The 16,374-nt window shown below is 39.6% G+C and overlaps 1 protein-coding gene across 18 annotated transcripts in view; it reads right to left on the bottom strand.

Annotated features, from left to right (window-relative positions):
- The window catches only part of TENM1 (teneurin transmembrane protein 1), a 1,403,901-nt gene that overhangs the window by 125,132 nt on the left and 1,262,395 nt on the right, over positions 1–16,374 (bottom strand). For all 18 annotated transcript variants that reach the window (XM_073361279.1, XM_073361281.1, XM_073361273.1 and 15 more), the window contains one exon: positions 5,432–5,648. In XM_073361279.1, the coding sequence (XP_073217380.1) occupies positions 5,432–5,648 (217 nt within the window). The remainder of the gene's footprint in view (positions 1–5,431; positions 5,649–16,374) is intronic.

Raw genomic sequence — 16,374 nt, 5'->3', positions numbered from 1 at the left:
CATCCATTTCTGACTAGAGCAGTCTTCAGCTGTCTCTTGGATTCTCAAGATCTACAATAAATCTTCAACCAACAGCAACTGTTCAAAATCAATTTTAATTTTTGTATTTAGCACACGTATTAAAGCATGTTCATTTACACTACTTTTGACTGACATTTGAGAGGTCTGGAGAAAAACTACTGAGCAGGCAGATTCTCTCCCCTTTCAAAATGCCTGGTTGTCCCAGAAAGCTTGCAGGGAATACTTTTCTTGGATCCCCAGTGGTCTTGCTACTTGCAGTGCACTTATCCTCTACTTTTTTAGAGCTTTCAGGAGCTCTTTCCTGAAGTGATATCACTTTCCATTCATCTGATTCACTCTCCTTCTGCTGGACTTAGATCTGGTTACTTCTGACTACTTCTCCCATTAGTAACACAGTAGTCTTACCCCCTGCCCCCCCGCCATTCTCCCTCAGTGTACTGCACCTTCTTTGTCTATTCTCACTGTCTAACTTTATTGTAGACACATCTCTGCTACTTTTTTTTATTCCTTATGTTAGATAACAACCAATTGTGTAAGGCCTTTCTTTCTAATACCACTGTTTATTTGCAATTATGACATCTTGAACTAAGTCTTTTAAACTAATGTGTCACAGTTACTTTAACTATAAGGTAAGTGCAGCAACTTCTTCACTATTTGAGAGGAGCTGGAGAATCTGCCCATTGTTTTGCATCATGCACCGAGGGAGAAAAATGTTTCAGATAAGCTGCAGCCTTTATTTTTTTCAAATATATTTAAAATGTTTTTAGGCCTCTGGCAGACTGGTCAATCTCCAACTCCAGAGGGAGTAGTTGCTTTTTTTGAGAGGAGGCACAGATTCCGTGGGTTGCAGGTAGCCTTCGAGAAGTCGACTTTCTTTGTAAATACTTCATGGATCAGTCCACTTTTAACTGATGATCTCATTTGGCCATCAGGCAGTTTATTTGACATCTCTAATTTAAAATTTCTAGGTCTTTCTGTATTTATGATTCCAGCTGCATTCTTTGACTATTTTTCAGAAACATTTCTACCATTCTATCACCATTTCGCCCAACTCCCCACTCCCTGATTTGTTATTTTGTCTTTTGTTTTCCGTGTTAAACTTCCAATATCCACTGAGCACCTCAGGCTGTGACATTAACCTCAGATGTGGAACTCTGTCAGGAAAACTTGAGTGAATTCACAATTGTCACTTTACCAAAACATGTAATTTATTGTATTATATTTCTGATTAAAATCCTCAATCCCAGAAATTAAGTTACAGGCCACTAAGTTACATTAATTTCCTCCTGCTGACAATGTCACTGTAAGCAGCCTTTGGAGGGTAATTAATTCAAGACCAAGCATTGGACCTTCTTTTGTATGCAATTTGCAATTTGTATGCAACTTGCTAGCAGTATGCATTTTTTAAACTTCTGTGGATAGAGGTTGATAAAATATTGTCATATGCTACACTCTTTAAATATCACAGGCCAAATCGATTTCTGGTATCAGCAGATGCAATTCCATTCACCAGGAATTAATTTGACCCACCTTTTTATATGTAGCAGCTACATGTTCAAATTTAAAGGCAGCCAATATGAAATTCAAAGCTTTGGTGTAACATACAGCAAGGTGCTCTGCAGGCTCCTACGCTGTACACAAACTTCAGATTCTGAATGGATTTCTGACTTAGAGGTTGTCTATATTGTGGGGTGATGTGCTGTATGGGGGTGGGGGGATCTAAAGCATGCCAATGCACTTTAACATATTTCTATTTGAAACAACTACTTTTAAATGCACTACTGAACCTTTAGTGCACACCAGCAGGGTCTGCATGAAGTAATTAATGCACAACACATTAGTGTGCTTTAAAAATCACACCCCATAAAATACATAACCCCATCATGTGGACAAGCCCTTAACCCCAAATTGAGCGCACTGCAGTAGCCTAATCTTGAAATGATAAAGGCATGAAACAGCGGTAAGATCCACACCGCACCTCCCAGTTGGATGCAAATGGAAAAGAAAACATGTCCTGACTCTTTCTGAAACAGGATAATATAATACTAACTGGGTATTTACGAAGACTCCAAAGTTGGCTACATGAATAACAAAGAGCAGGCAACCAACTTCAGTCTGAGGGGTAGATATAAACTTGACAATATTTTCTGGTTGCTTTCCCCAGCCTACCATCATAACTTCAGTTTTATCTGGACTGAGGCAGCTCTCGTCCACACCCCAGTCCCAACCAGAGGCTGGGTAAGGCATCAAACTGCACTGAGTCAGAAGAGATGAAAACATTGAGCCGTTGTCATGTGCTAAATTGCCTCTAAGCTGCGTGGCCATGAGCCACACAGCAGCTTATTAAGCGCTGCACAGGCGCTCAGGCTGCCCCGGGGAAAGATGCCTCTCCTCTCTGGCACCAGCCCAGACCCGGACCTACCATGGCTGGGGGAGAGGCGCTCTTCCCCTAGCCCCACCCCTGCCATATTGGTGCACATAACAAAATTCATGTGTGGGAAAAATTAGAGGGAACGCTGGTCATGTGCATACTAAATATGCTGCAAACCATGATTCTGCACTAGCCTCTTAATGTCCTCATATACTTGTTGAATGGGGATGGTGGCAAGATAGAGCTCTACAGAATTCCACTATTGCCCAACACTATCCTCTGAAATCTAGTAATTTCTTCACAACAGTAGGAACCTGTATCAGCCTCTAAGCTGAGCTAGCCATGACCAAGTTATTCACCACCCAAAACACATCTATTGGGTGAGATTTTACAGATGCTACAGTGGAAGCTCTTCAAAGCATAAGAATTTTAAAAAATCTTTACGCCAAATTGATAACCTTCATCTCAACAATTCTGCCATTAGCTTCCCCTTCTGCTTCAACTATTGCAGATCATCATAAACCATGGTGACTTTTGAGGATGAATCTGGGGTAGAAGATGCCAGGGGCCACTATCTTGATAGTAGAGGACAAAAGATTTATAAAAGCCAACCAAGCGATACAGTGGTCTGTCAGAGGAACAATTCTGTCCTTCAGAGACCTCTGCAACCTTTCTAATTCCATCAGCTTCCAAGGACAGACCAACTAAACAGGTCAAACATCTTTATTCTCCAAACTCCAAAGGCACTTTGGGTAGTAAGGCAAAAACTGAAATACTCAAAAAAGGCTTTTAAGACCAAGTCAAATCCTATCAATGATAGCCCCAAAAGATCTGTTCCTTTTATCTATAAAAATATATTGAAAGGCTTATGTAAAATCCTCCTAATCATAGTTGCAATGTCACAGGATGCTGTATAGGCTACTTGACTGCTTGCCTTCCAGGTGATATTAAATGGGTAGGTGTCTGGTTTATGTTGCTGAGGGAAGTTTTGAGCTCTGGTGATAAAAGAGTAACATGTAAGAGCTAGTTATTATTATTTATGATTTTTCTTTTAAACAGCAATATGCTGTATTAAATATACATGCAGCCAAAGATGTTGTATTTGGTGCATCTTATGCATTCAGATAAAATAATAAGCTAATTGCACTGTTCCATTAGTGATTTACACTTTAAGGCTTGGTGCTGCCAGTTATTGGTTTTGTGCAGTTTCATGGATTTTGTTCTACATATTTATAACATGCTGTCACGTTATTAACAGTGATTAAATGTTTAAGTATTTTGACAAAGTTCCTCCTCTACCTTGGTGGGTCTTGCGCTTATTGGCGGATTTGCTCGCCTTGGAGCTTCACGGCAGCCCTCAGTTTGGCCGTTTTCATGAACCCACAGTCCAGGTCTGACAAGGAGTTGGGAGGTTTGGGGGGAACCCGGGTCTGCCCTCTACTCCAGGTTCCAGCCCAGGGCCCTGTGGAATGCAGCTGTCTAGAGTGCCTTCTGGAACAGTTGTGCAACAGCTACAACTCCCTGGGCTACTTCCCCATGGCCTCCTCCCAACACCTTCTTTATCCTCACCCTAGGACCTTCCTCCTGGTGTCTGACAATGCTTGTAACTCCTCAGTTCTCCAGCAGTATGCGTTCTCAGTCTCAGCTCCTAGTGCCTCTTGCTCCCAGCTCCTCACACGCACACCACAAACTGAAGTGAGCTCCTTTTTAAACCCAGGTGCCCTGATTAGCCTGTCTTAATTGATTCTAGTAGCTTCTTGATTGGCTGCAGGTGTTCTAATCAGCCTGTCTGTCTTAATTGTCTCCAGAAGGTTCCTGATCTGGAACCTTCCCTGTTACCTTACCCAGGGAAAAGGGACCTAGTTAACCTGGGGCTAATATATCTGCCTTCTATTACTCTCCTGTGGGCTTTTCCTGCCCACTTCCCAGATCCCAATAGGATTAAAAAAAAATTACTCTCCTGTAGCCATCCGGCCCGACTCTGTCACAATATGTTAGATCAATAAAGATTTACATTAGTAAAAAATTAATAAGTCAAAGAGAACACACTGAATTTGTTCCCTCTGTGGATGTGTTTGAAGTGAAGATAGGAATGAAATCTAGGCTACAACATAAGTGCCATTTATTGCATTTGTGAAAATAAAAAATACTAGTGTGTTTATTAATGCAACTTGGATTATCTAATGTGCAGGCCCAGGAGTGTAGTTAGGTGACAGGGATGATTTGTGGATGCTTCTGTCAGTGTATAAATTACTGCTTCCCAGGATGAACTGCAGTATAAAAAAAAACTTATGTGCCTCTATATTTCAAATTTACTGATTTTTTTCAAGAGGAAAGTATAGGTAATTGTGTCTTTTGAGCAAGTGTCTGCCCTTCCTTATTCACACATTCCTTTCCTTTAAAGAACAGCATAACTCCACAAGTACACAGAAATTACTCTGATTTTGAGATCACACACCAAGTTATAGGTCAATTAAAGGGTAACCTGCAGAGCAAAATGGCAAACTGCATGTTCTACTACTACTATTTGCTGACTATGACTGCTAATCAGACTAAGGAGTATTCAGCACATAAATAAAGAAAAGACGTTCACTGTGTTATGTCACAGCTCCACTGGGGCATGAAGCTGACTCAAGAGAGCTAATATGACTCCAGCACTGCTCTCCAGTATTTCTCCAACATTCCGGCAAGAATTGAACCCTAAATTGTTTCTCAGGGAAACACAGCAGAGCAGTTTACCTCCCAGGATAGTTACACCCTTATAAAAAGGGTATTATAGTTTACTACAGCAAATAGTCTTATACGCTAGATGGAGTAACTCTAGGGGTCTGGGCTAGTAATGTCAGAGGGCAAGTCTTAAACTGCTGGAATCTCAAACAAAGAATGTGTTATCATTTCCACTATTTTCAGATTACCATTAATGTGAAAAAGTCAATAAAGATTTCCAAGAAAACCTTCATACCAATGTTTTTTCTATTAAAATAATTTATCAATACAGTTTTCACTGTCCTGACCACTTTAATTAAAAATGAAACTTACCTGCTGTCAAATAAGACATCTCTTGGGATTACATGAGTGCTCTCCTTGCCAATAAGAAACTTGATTCTATCATAAAAGAGCCTTGGAGGATGCTGAGAAAAAGGAGGCTGGCTGTGCTGAATGAGGTCAAGGGGATCAGGTGACCCTTGGCAGAGAGGGCTTGCGTAGCAATTGCTTTGCTGACAGCAATCAGGGTCCACACAGTCTGTCAAACCATCTGAAAATGTATAAAACAAAAGTTCAGGAAATAGAATGATGTTTAGAAGAAACCAAAGGGTTTGCTACTAGAAAGCATGGGAGAACAATATCTAATCAACTGGAAGGAATGCTGATTTTAAGGCTGTATAGGCCCAGATTGAGCAATGCACTCAAGCACATGCTTAAGTGGGGATGGGCATTTCTATCCAGTTATTAATACTGAATGGTATCTCACACAATCTTCATGAGGGAATAGAACCCATAAACTAAGCGATAAGAAAGAGTGTGACTTATCGCCATCACAATACAGATCGGAGAAGAAAAACACCAACCAATATCTGTCAGTCCAGTGGGTATATGATTCACAAATATATAGTTTAAATTTCTAGTAGCTCTATATTGTTATAATGAATAGTCTGTTAATACCTGTGAAGAATATGTGCTTGCTAAAGTGTATGAAATGACCTGTACAATCTGAAACGTTATCCAATTTTAATATCCCTCTTTATTACAGTAGTAAAAAGGCCTCTGGTAAAAGTTCTTCAGCTTTTGAACCCTATACATTTTATTAGTGTTAATGTTTTCAGATGCTTTATTATTCTCATATTTAATAGCTACACTAAAATGAATTCATGAGGATTTGATCGTGACTGTGGCTCCTTTTATGCTAGGCACTGCACCAATACAAAGCTAGATGCAGTCCCTGCCTTAAAGTGCTTAAAATCTAAGTCTTCTCTACTTCGGGCTTGTTTGCAACTCCCATCATATTCAAGTGAAGCAAACTTGTGAACTAAATGCAAACTATTCCACCCTTTGGAACTTACAGATAGGTGAAGTAGGACAAATGGGGCTAAGTTTCTTAAAAAGAATCTCTATTTTTATATACTGTTTTGCACCTATAATGATTTGTAACCACAGGTTAGATCACTTAAATATCTAAGTGCCTGACTACTCCCACCAATCAGCTACCTGGACATCTAAATTACCTAAATTGCACACACAATTATTGGCATACCAAAAAGGAAGGCTGAAAATCCAGCCCAATAAATATAAATGTAGTAAATTCTGCACAGAGAAGTCAAATATAATAAGGTACACTAAAAATCTTCAAATATCTTCTTGAATTCCTTCTTTTTATAGTTCATATTTGCTAACACTCTTAGATTGAGAGGTATGCTAATACATAGGAAATAAGATCAAGCTATCAAATCCTTGACCCACCCAAAGTGACATCTTTTCTTTCTATTTTTAATGAGGTCAGATTTTTGCCATAGACTTTAATGGGGCCCCTTAGATTATAAACTCCTTCTGTGTAGATACCTCCTCTTTGTTTGATACAGCAATCAGAGAACTGTAAACACTCAGTAAATAATGATTCATTGAGGAAGGGAAGCACAGACCCTGTTTATAAAACCGAAGAGTCTACAATGAAATAGACATATCTGGAATCTGAAACTCCTTGCACTAATGTTGCCTGCCCTTGGGCAAGGTAATTATTTGTTTAGTTAAGCAAAAAATATTAAAAAATCTCTTCTAGAGCAGCTGGAAAAACAAACTGATTAGTCTTGTTGTTGGGTCAATAACAAAGGGCAACTGTAAATAGTTAGCAACAAGACCTCAAGGTGCTGAGATGGTCAGAGCTCAGCTCAGTGGGTGGGTACTCAAAAGCAGCTTTAAGATATTTTTGCATTCTTGGAGTCAGTTTGCATCCTCAAGGAATGGAGGAGTCAAAGGTGGATCTATACCACTTGAAGATCCTCTCGGCAGGGTGAATTCTTTGGTTGCGTAAAGCAGCTTTATGATGGTGGAATGCCCTAAAAGTAAACTAAACCAGGGTAGGGGGTCTTGACAAAAACGTCAAGTTACTTTCTAAAAGAAGCCATTTCCTTGGGAGCTAAGAACTTGGCTTCTTGAGGAAACTGATGGGAACAGCTATTGCAGGATAAGCTTTGGAAGTGAATTAAGCTAAATCGGAAAAACCCCCACTCTTATTCAAGAGTGTCCACATAGGGAGCTATTCCAAAATAGCTTATTTTGCAATAATTATTCCAGTTAATTTCCCCTGTGGGCAAGCCTTGAGACACCAAATTTGAACAGACATGATTCTTCTATTTGTGTAAGAAAAAACAGAGAAATTTCCCAAAAAGATTTAAATTGAAAATTTGTTTAAAAATAATTATTCTCTGTATTATTTTAAAAACAAATTACCACAGAGAAACTGCTGTTTAAATAATCTGCAAATCCTTTTTCTTGCAAAATTCCCATTGGCTCCTACAGGAGTTTTGCCTGAGTAAATAAGGAAGAATCAGACTCCCAAAACAAGTTGCCCTCCCTACTCTTATTTTGGTCAGCATTTCATGTGCATTGCAACAGTGGCTTGAATTCCCACTGCACACAAGAAGAAATCAAGCTTAAAGCGAAATGGTTTCTCGGTTCTCAAAGCAGACTCAGTTTTCACCTTTCCTCTACAGTTCACCTCTCTGCAGAATGAGAATTACTATATCTTTAGCAGGATCCACTTTGTATGGACTTCCCACTCTCAAACTATATTAGTGCAATTTCTCATGTTTGTTTTGTCTGTACCTGGTTTCATTTGCTCATCTTCTTTATTACCTCTCAAGTATTTTTGTGAGCATTGTGAAAGGCAGAATGTCTGTGTGGAGCTTCCATTTTAACAGTGGGGAAACTCCAAAACCATATTTGAAAGAGCACTGTCAATATTATTGTTACTGTAAGCACAAACAAGATACTTAGCTGTTACTATACAGGGAGGAAATATGACCTTCCCTGAAAAGCTGAAAATAAAAAGACAAACAAGGAACAACTATGCAGGCAAAGAAAGCACTGGTAAACTGGGAACTGCAACTGTCACTCTTGTGTTTTGCAGCTGATAGATTAACACTAATGTCTTCTCTTTCTCTCTCTCTCTCACTTTTCCCATCTGACCATTTTTACCATTTGGCTAGATAGGTGACATTTTATTCAGCTTTTAAGAATTTTCTTTTCAGTCACAGGTGCAGCAAAGCAGAGTAAATGGACAATGTTTTGAGAAAAATACTCTGAAGGACAAGGGCCGATAATGGAAGGAAGCTTTAGAAACAACATGTGATTGGAGCCCATCAAACCCACAGAGCTGACTCAGGTCCAGCTGACTCAGGCTATTTCTGTATGTTTGTGGGAATTATAGACACAGCCTGCCATAACCTCCTACATGGGTTTTGGGACTTGTGGATTCTTACTGTGTTTGACTCCCACTTCCTTCCACACTCCCCATTATGTCCCCTCAGGACTGTGCTGAGCTCTCTTCAGCTGGGCCCACTAACACATTGGAAAGGGAAGCACGGGCAGTCTCTCAAGATTTGGCCCTATATTTCCAGGTTCTCTTAAAATTTACATCTCTCTCCTTTCAATAAACTTTCCTAAAATTGTTTCTTCATCAGATTGCATTTTACTTTTCTAATTGAACATCTGTAAAAAATCCTGAACAAGCTGGCTGAAAGACTATTTTGATGACTGGAAGCTGATATATAGATTGGACAACATGACTTTTAAATGGTCTTAATGGTCACTCAACTTTTATAGAGGAGAACGAGAGATGCAGTATCTCAAGTTACATGACAGGAAGCTTCTGTAACACAATTCCCATTGATAAATACAGTAAGGATATCAGTTTCAATATGCCAACCCCCAAATTCCAATAACAATATGATTTCAAATATAAGAAGAAAACCCCAGAAATCTGATTTATAAACTCCAGACTCTGAAAATACCTCAAAATTATTTTCAATTCTCAACAATCAGTCTTCATTTTGGTAAGCAGGCAGTGTAAAAAATGACAGAACAGACCCTGTGTGTGTTAAGGTTTCTATTAACTTTGAAGAGACAAAACACAGGAAAATCAACAGCTACATACAGCATAAACTGTTATTCATACAGTGGGTGATCCAGTATATGGAAGACTCAACTGTCAATTATCACACTGGATAAAACAGCATACGGCTAGACTAAAATGTAGCACTGAAGTGTAAACTACTTGCATTTGATATTAGCAGTTCTACTGTTGTCTTATATAAGAAGCAGTGGGGTACAATTGGCAATATAGTACAATCAGTTCACTACAATAGGAGTGATTAAAGTTTGTGTAATCTAAACCTGAAAGGAACAATCACAGGTTGGCTAACATCATGCTTATACAACTTTCAAATGACATTAGTTTCATGTGGGAAAGGTAACAACTGATTATCTGCTTTAATTAAAATGTAAAAAGTTCCCAAAGTACTCCTCACATTACTCCTAAAATAGAGTTCACAAAGAGCAACTTGATTGCTTGTTATAGCAATTCAAGATGTTAATAAGTAGCTGACCTGGGTTTCAGCATACTGGTCTGCCAAGCATAGGGAGGGTGTTGTCAGACAAGGAATATCTGTAGCACCCCCAACTTTAAAGAAAAGGTGCAGCATGCAAACGCAAGAGGCCATATTATGCTCTCAGCCAGACTGCTCCACTGTAACTAAGAGAATTTGGGATAAATTTTTTGCATTGCCTTGATGGGGAAGTGAACCTTTCAAGCACATTTCTAAAGGCAACAGAATAACTATTTATTATTCGTTTACAACTTTGCACCAAAATCTCACACAAAGTTCACAGTACTTGTTTAACATTATTGAAATAGGGTTACCATTTTCTTTATGAGGCATCCCCAGGATTCACTAGCCCAGATACAAATTAACTCCCTTTCAGGGCATCTGTGTCTTGCTGTAGATGTGCTTCTACAGTGGTCATTAAAGGCTCAATAAGTGATTGGGGGGAACATGCAAATTATGACACACTTAGGGTCTGTCTACACATCAATTAAAAACTCACAGCTGGCCTGTGCCAGCTGACTTGGGCTCTCGGGGCTCAGGGTAAGGGGCTGTTTAACTGAGTGTCATAAATATAAAGGGAAGGGTAAACCCCTTTAAAATCCTTCCTGGCCAGGGAAAAGCTCCTCTCACCTGTAAAGGGTTAAGAAGCTAAAGGTAACCTCACTGGCACCTGACCAAAATGACCAATGAGGAGACAAGATACTTTCAAAAGCTGGGAGGAGGGAGAGAAACAAAGGGTCTGTGTGTCTGTCTATATGCTGGTTTCTGCCGGGGATAGACCAGGAATAGAGTCTTAGAACTTTTAGTAAGTAATCTAACTAGGTATGTGTTAGAATATGATTTCTTTAAATGGCTGAGAAAAGAACTGTGCTGAATAGAATAACTATTTCTGTCTGTGTATCTTTTTTGTAACTTAAGGTTTTGCCTAGAGGGGTTCTCTATGTTTTGAATCTAATTACCCTGTAAGATATCTACCATCCTGATTTTACAGGGGGGATTTCTTTATTTCTATTTACTTCTATTTTTACTAAAAGTCTTCTTGTAAGAAAACGGAATGCTTTTTCATTGTTCTCAGATCCAAGGGTTTGGGTCTGTGGTCACCTATGCAAATTGGTGAGGCTTTTTTCCCAACATTTCCCAGGAAAGGGGGGGTGCAAGTGTTGGGAGGATTGTTCATTGTTCTTAAGATCCAAGGGTCTGGGTCTGTAGTCACCTAGGCAAATTGGTGAGGCTTTTTATCAAACCTTGTCCAGGAAGTGGGGTGCAAGGTTTTGGGAAGTATTTTGGGGGGAAAGATGCGTCCAAACAGCTCTTCCCCAGTAACCAGTATTAGTTTGGTGGTGGTAGCGGCCAATCCAAGGACAAAGGGTGGAATATTTTGTACCTTGGGGAAGTTTTGACCTAAGCTGGTAAAGATAAGCTTAGGAGATTTTTCATGCAGGTCCCCACATCTGTACCCTAGAGTTCAGAGTGGGGGAGGAACCTTGACACTGAGGTATAGATGTTTGGGCTCGGGCTGCAGCCTGAGACCTGGGACCCTCCCACCTTGCAGAGTCCTAGAACCCAGGCTCCACCCCAAGCCCAAATGTCTACAAGTACAATTAAACAGTTCATTAGCCTGAACCCTGCGTCAGTTGGCACAGGCCACCCATGGGCTTTTAATTGCTGTGTAGACATACCCATAGGGAATTAAGCATGCTTCCTCAAGCATTGCTGGCTACTCTGCTGGCCTGACACATTAAGGGTGAGTATGGTTATTTCACTGCTCGCTTTCTGGCAAGGTGTTTCTGGCAGGAGCATCCTGGTGTCAGCGGAGTATAGGGTCTGTTATTCTGTAATTACACAGGCCCTTCAGGGGAACTCCTTATGTAACTCATGACTATGATCCAGACATAAATGCACAGTAAGAAAATTTAAATACTTCTATTAACCTAGTGTCTATTTTGTTTACTATAAAAGAGTATCACATTATACTACATTTGAGGCAAGCACTGTGTAATAAATGTATGTCATATTTACCACACTTGGGTTTCATGTGTACTGAGTAACATTAATATTTCTATTACAGCCTCCAGAAAATAAAATGTCATTTGGAAAACGAAGAGGCATTTTGTTAACTGTAGGTTCATATTATTTACTAACCACAAAAGTTAATAAAGTATATAAATTGAGTGAAATGTATAGGTCCCAACATGAGCAGCTATCAGCCCAACCACTTATCAAATTCCAGCTCTTGTAGTGTTCACATCTATCCCTGAGTTTCTTACATTTCATCTTGGCAGCTATGGGAGCGTCACAAACTAATATTCTTGTAAATTTGATCCATTTCTTCCAGTCTATAAATATAACTAGTAAAATACCAAGAGCATAACTGAGGAGGTCACAGGAACAGAGTATGGAACAGCTGAATGGGGGAGCAAATAACAAGGTGTTATATGTGACACAGCAGGGTGGATTCTCCAGCACTTCACTAAAGTGGACTGGAAATATTCACAGTTTGAATTAGTCACTTTCATAGTTAGTTAATAAAATCATTATAGTACCTCCTATGTTAGGCTATGGCCACTCCTGGCATTTAAAGTGCAAAATGTCCCTTTTTTGCACTAAAACCATGGGAGCGTCTACACTGGTTAATGGCTTTTTTGCAGTGAAACTCAGAAGTTTCACTGCAAAAGAAAACCACATTCACGAGAGGTGTACAGCTCTTACCACTGTTGTGAAAGTGAAGACATGTTTTATCAGAGTAAACACCTTTTGGCCTCCAAAGGAGATCCCATAGTTCCAAAAGTGACCAGTCTGGCAAGCATCTCCGCTGCTCTGACGCCAGGTAAACGGACATCTGCTCCTCCCCCGTAAGCCCTGGGAAGTTTGAAACTCCCTTTCCCTTTGCTTGTAGATGTGGCAGGGAAAGCAGCCAGGGAGTCTTTAAAAAAATGCCATGAAAGAAACAAGGAAGTAATGGGGCTGCTGGAACCCAGAATGCCTTCTGCTCACCTCCCACCTTCCCACAAGACCTATTGAGAGAGCTGCACTGTGGGATAGCTGCCCTACAGTGCTGCTCTCATCGGTGATGGAAGTGCAGCTAGTGTAAACACTCTCTGACGCCTAAGGAATTAAGTGAGTACACAAACCAGTACTTGTCTTTCACCGGTTCCCTATCACTGGTGAAACTTACAGGGCAAAAACTCTGCAAGTGTAGACATCCCCTTACTTATTTTGATATGAAACTCCCCACCTGAGGAGGTGTTGAGTTTGGGTGTTTTAGGATAAGCACATTTGGTAGATGTTTCTGCTAAGATGATCAATAGTGAAATAGCTAACAATGTTATTGTTTAAATTGTCATCGGTAAGTTTTGTATTTAACTGAGATGAAGTACCTCTCAGAGTATTGTTTCTGGCTCTCTGCAGACTCAGGGAGATGTCTTTTCATTGCTTACGCTCCATTTACATTCTCAAGGTTAACTTCACAAAGGCTAGAAATATACACTATGTAATACATGGTTTTGTGGCCAAGGGACTTGCCACAAAATCATCCCCTCATTGAAGAACTGTATTCTGGAATCTCAGTTTTAATTTTACATACAGACAGACAAGCAGACATGACAAATTCCATGGCCACAGCACCATGGGGCACTAGCAAAGGCCAATAGAACGGTTGGGGTAAAATGCAGTCCAAAATACTGAAACAGGGCAGAGAATCTATAAGATAAACATAGCAAGGAATGAAAGGGACTTGAAGCATCCAAAATGGGTCTGTGATGAAATGATAGTCACCTATTGGCTGAGGACTCAGAGAACCAAAGGTATTTCAGAGGTCTCAGTACCACAGAAATGCAAAGGAAAGTATTAGAGGTGAGCCACAGATGGGGCCACCTAATCATGTGGCCAGGACCCTTCACGGACAGTGTGGAGGGCCATGGTTTTTTTTCAGGTGGGCAGGTGGATCTCATTCTCCCCCATCCGCCCCATGCAGGACAGCCAGATAAAGCTCAACCGCATGAGCTTCTTGTGGTATTTGAGCATTTCATATTGCTGCACAGATTGCTCAATATTTTGTCTTTTCCTTACCAGATTAAAATATCCTCAGTAGTGCTCAAACTAATTTTGCCTTCTTTTATTTCAAATAGTTCCTATATAACTCCTGTGCTAGTTTGTTTCTCCGCAAGTTCAGTTAAGTTCAGTTACAATTGCTAGGAATCACTGTGAACAGAAGAAGAAACCAAGCAGCAAAAATGCTAGAGTTTCCAGTGCTGCATGCAAAAACCTCAACTGTTCCTCAAGTTTCAGCTACAACACGTAGCAATAAGACAACAGCTACCTGAAGTCATTAATTGAAAATTCTGCGCTTTGCAGGAGTATACTTAAAACCAGCCAAAGTCCATGTGTAGAAGGAAGTCTTCATAGTATTTTGTTTGAGAGATACCATTTACTTTTAGATATATTTGTTCAGGCCCTCAGTGGTCTTTGGCCTTGGACACACAATGAATAGAAAATGTATCAAGCCTGATTTTCAGAAGTGTCAGTAACAATGAAAACTACTTCCATTATATAATAATAGTATGTTACTTGTATAAGGACTCAATGTCTCTGACTGATATGCTATTAAAATGCTAATAGATAGGTCTGATACACTTGTCAATATTTTTACAGCACTGGCCACCAACTGAAAGCTAAACTGAGTCATATATTTTTCTTGTACTTGGGTCAGATACAACTTTGGCTGAAAAGTGACAGAAGGGAGCTTTAGGTGTTTAGCTCAATGCTTGTAGTAAACAGTATTTTTATTTCAAAAACAAAGTATAGGGATTAATTTAAAGAAAGCAAATACACTTAAAACAGGGGCTCAGCATCAAATAAAGGAGTGCAAATGACAGTCTGTACCATCATGTAATGAGATTTAAGAGGAAAAATAACCTAATGGTAAAAAGAATAGCATGGAGTGTGGCTGGGCAAGAGGGATGGATGTTCTACATGTGGAGGAGTGTACAAACCTCCTTGTCCCCAGTACTGCTGCTGCAGTATGTTCTAGCTATTTCGGCCTTATTCAGAGATAGCCTTAATTAACAGAATTCAGCAGAGAGTTCCAAGCAATTTCACAGAGCTAGATGCTTCCAAAAGAACTCTCAATAATGGTAAGACAGAGGAAACAACCTATTCAGATGAGCTGAGTGATCATCTTCTAAAATAAGACTGAAATCAGGTCAGCCATGACAATGAAAGATGGGAGAGGAAATGAGAACAGGAAATCTTGTTGTAATCCCACAGAAAGCAATATTCCACACTGAAGAGGACATCCGTTGGAGATCCCAGCATTATATAACTTATATCATAAAGACTGCCAAATGCCAAAGATGTACTCCACAAAAGCTAATGAAAACCACTTGGTTGTGCACCTTTTATATGCTGTCAGTTTTTATCTTTATTTTTAGAGATAATTAAGTAGGTGAACATACCTTGCAGACCATAAGTGGGGAAAAAGCTGATGAGGGGAATGACAAGGGTGGTTATGGTACACTCATTATCCAATTGGGTGGGAGTTTTGGATGAGTATACGTGGTGGGTTTTGGCCCCAAAAGAATAAGTAATAAGCACCGTGCTCCAAACCAGTAAATACAGACGCACGTTTAACTTTACTGCCACGAGTAATTCCACTGACACAGACCTACGTGCCTAAGTGTTTGGGGGATCAGGGCACATATGAATGTATACATTACATACTATAGTAATTGTTTACAAAAGAATTTAAGATATTGTCTCTCTAGAAGTGAGAGGGTTTTGTGTGAGTACGACATATCCAATACGTGAGCCAAGACTTTTCAGTTCTAGATAGGTCATGTCATTAGATACTCACACTTAGAACTAAGGAAATGTGTTTTTATACTTTCATTATAATTAAAAATTGGCTTTTACTCTACAGTGTATTTGTATTAATTTTTGTAAGGAGAAAATTGATTTTTTTCAGTTAAAAATACCTTTCATCTATATCAAACCTGAGTCTCAACCCAGAATTCAGACTAAATTTTCAGTGTCCTGATCCTTAATGTTGTTGATTGTTTGTTTGATATAATACTACTAATTGGCTACTGCTACCATTTTGTGCTTCAGTAGTGTCTTTCTCCTAAGGATCTCAAAGCTCAGAACACTTCCAAGATCTCTGCATAAAGACACAAATATTTAATTTAAACACAATCAGCCTTAATGACCTTTCCCATGTGGAAACCTAATGATAATGTACACATACAACTAGACGAGACCAAGAGTTAGAAAGTGCACTCTAAGGAACAATCCTACAGTGGCTGAGGGGTTGGAGTGGATAGTGTAACAGATCTTTTCCAGATCTAATTTCTGTGGTTTTATGTATACAAGGCCTGGAACCCTGCT

Source organism: Lepidochelys kempii, chromosome 9 (assembly GCF_965140265.1).
Source record: "Lepidochelys kempii isolate rLepKem1 chromosome 9, rLepKem1.hap2, whole genome shotgun sequence".
NCBI classification, from domain to species: Eukaryota; Metazoa; Chordata; order Testudines; family Cheloniidae; genus Lepidochelys; species Lepidochelys kempii.
This window is presented reverse-complemented; position numbering and strand designations above follow the sequence as displayed.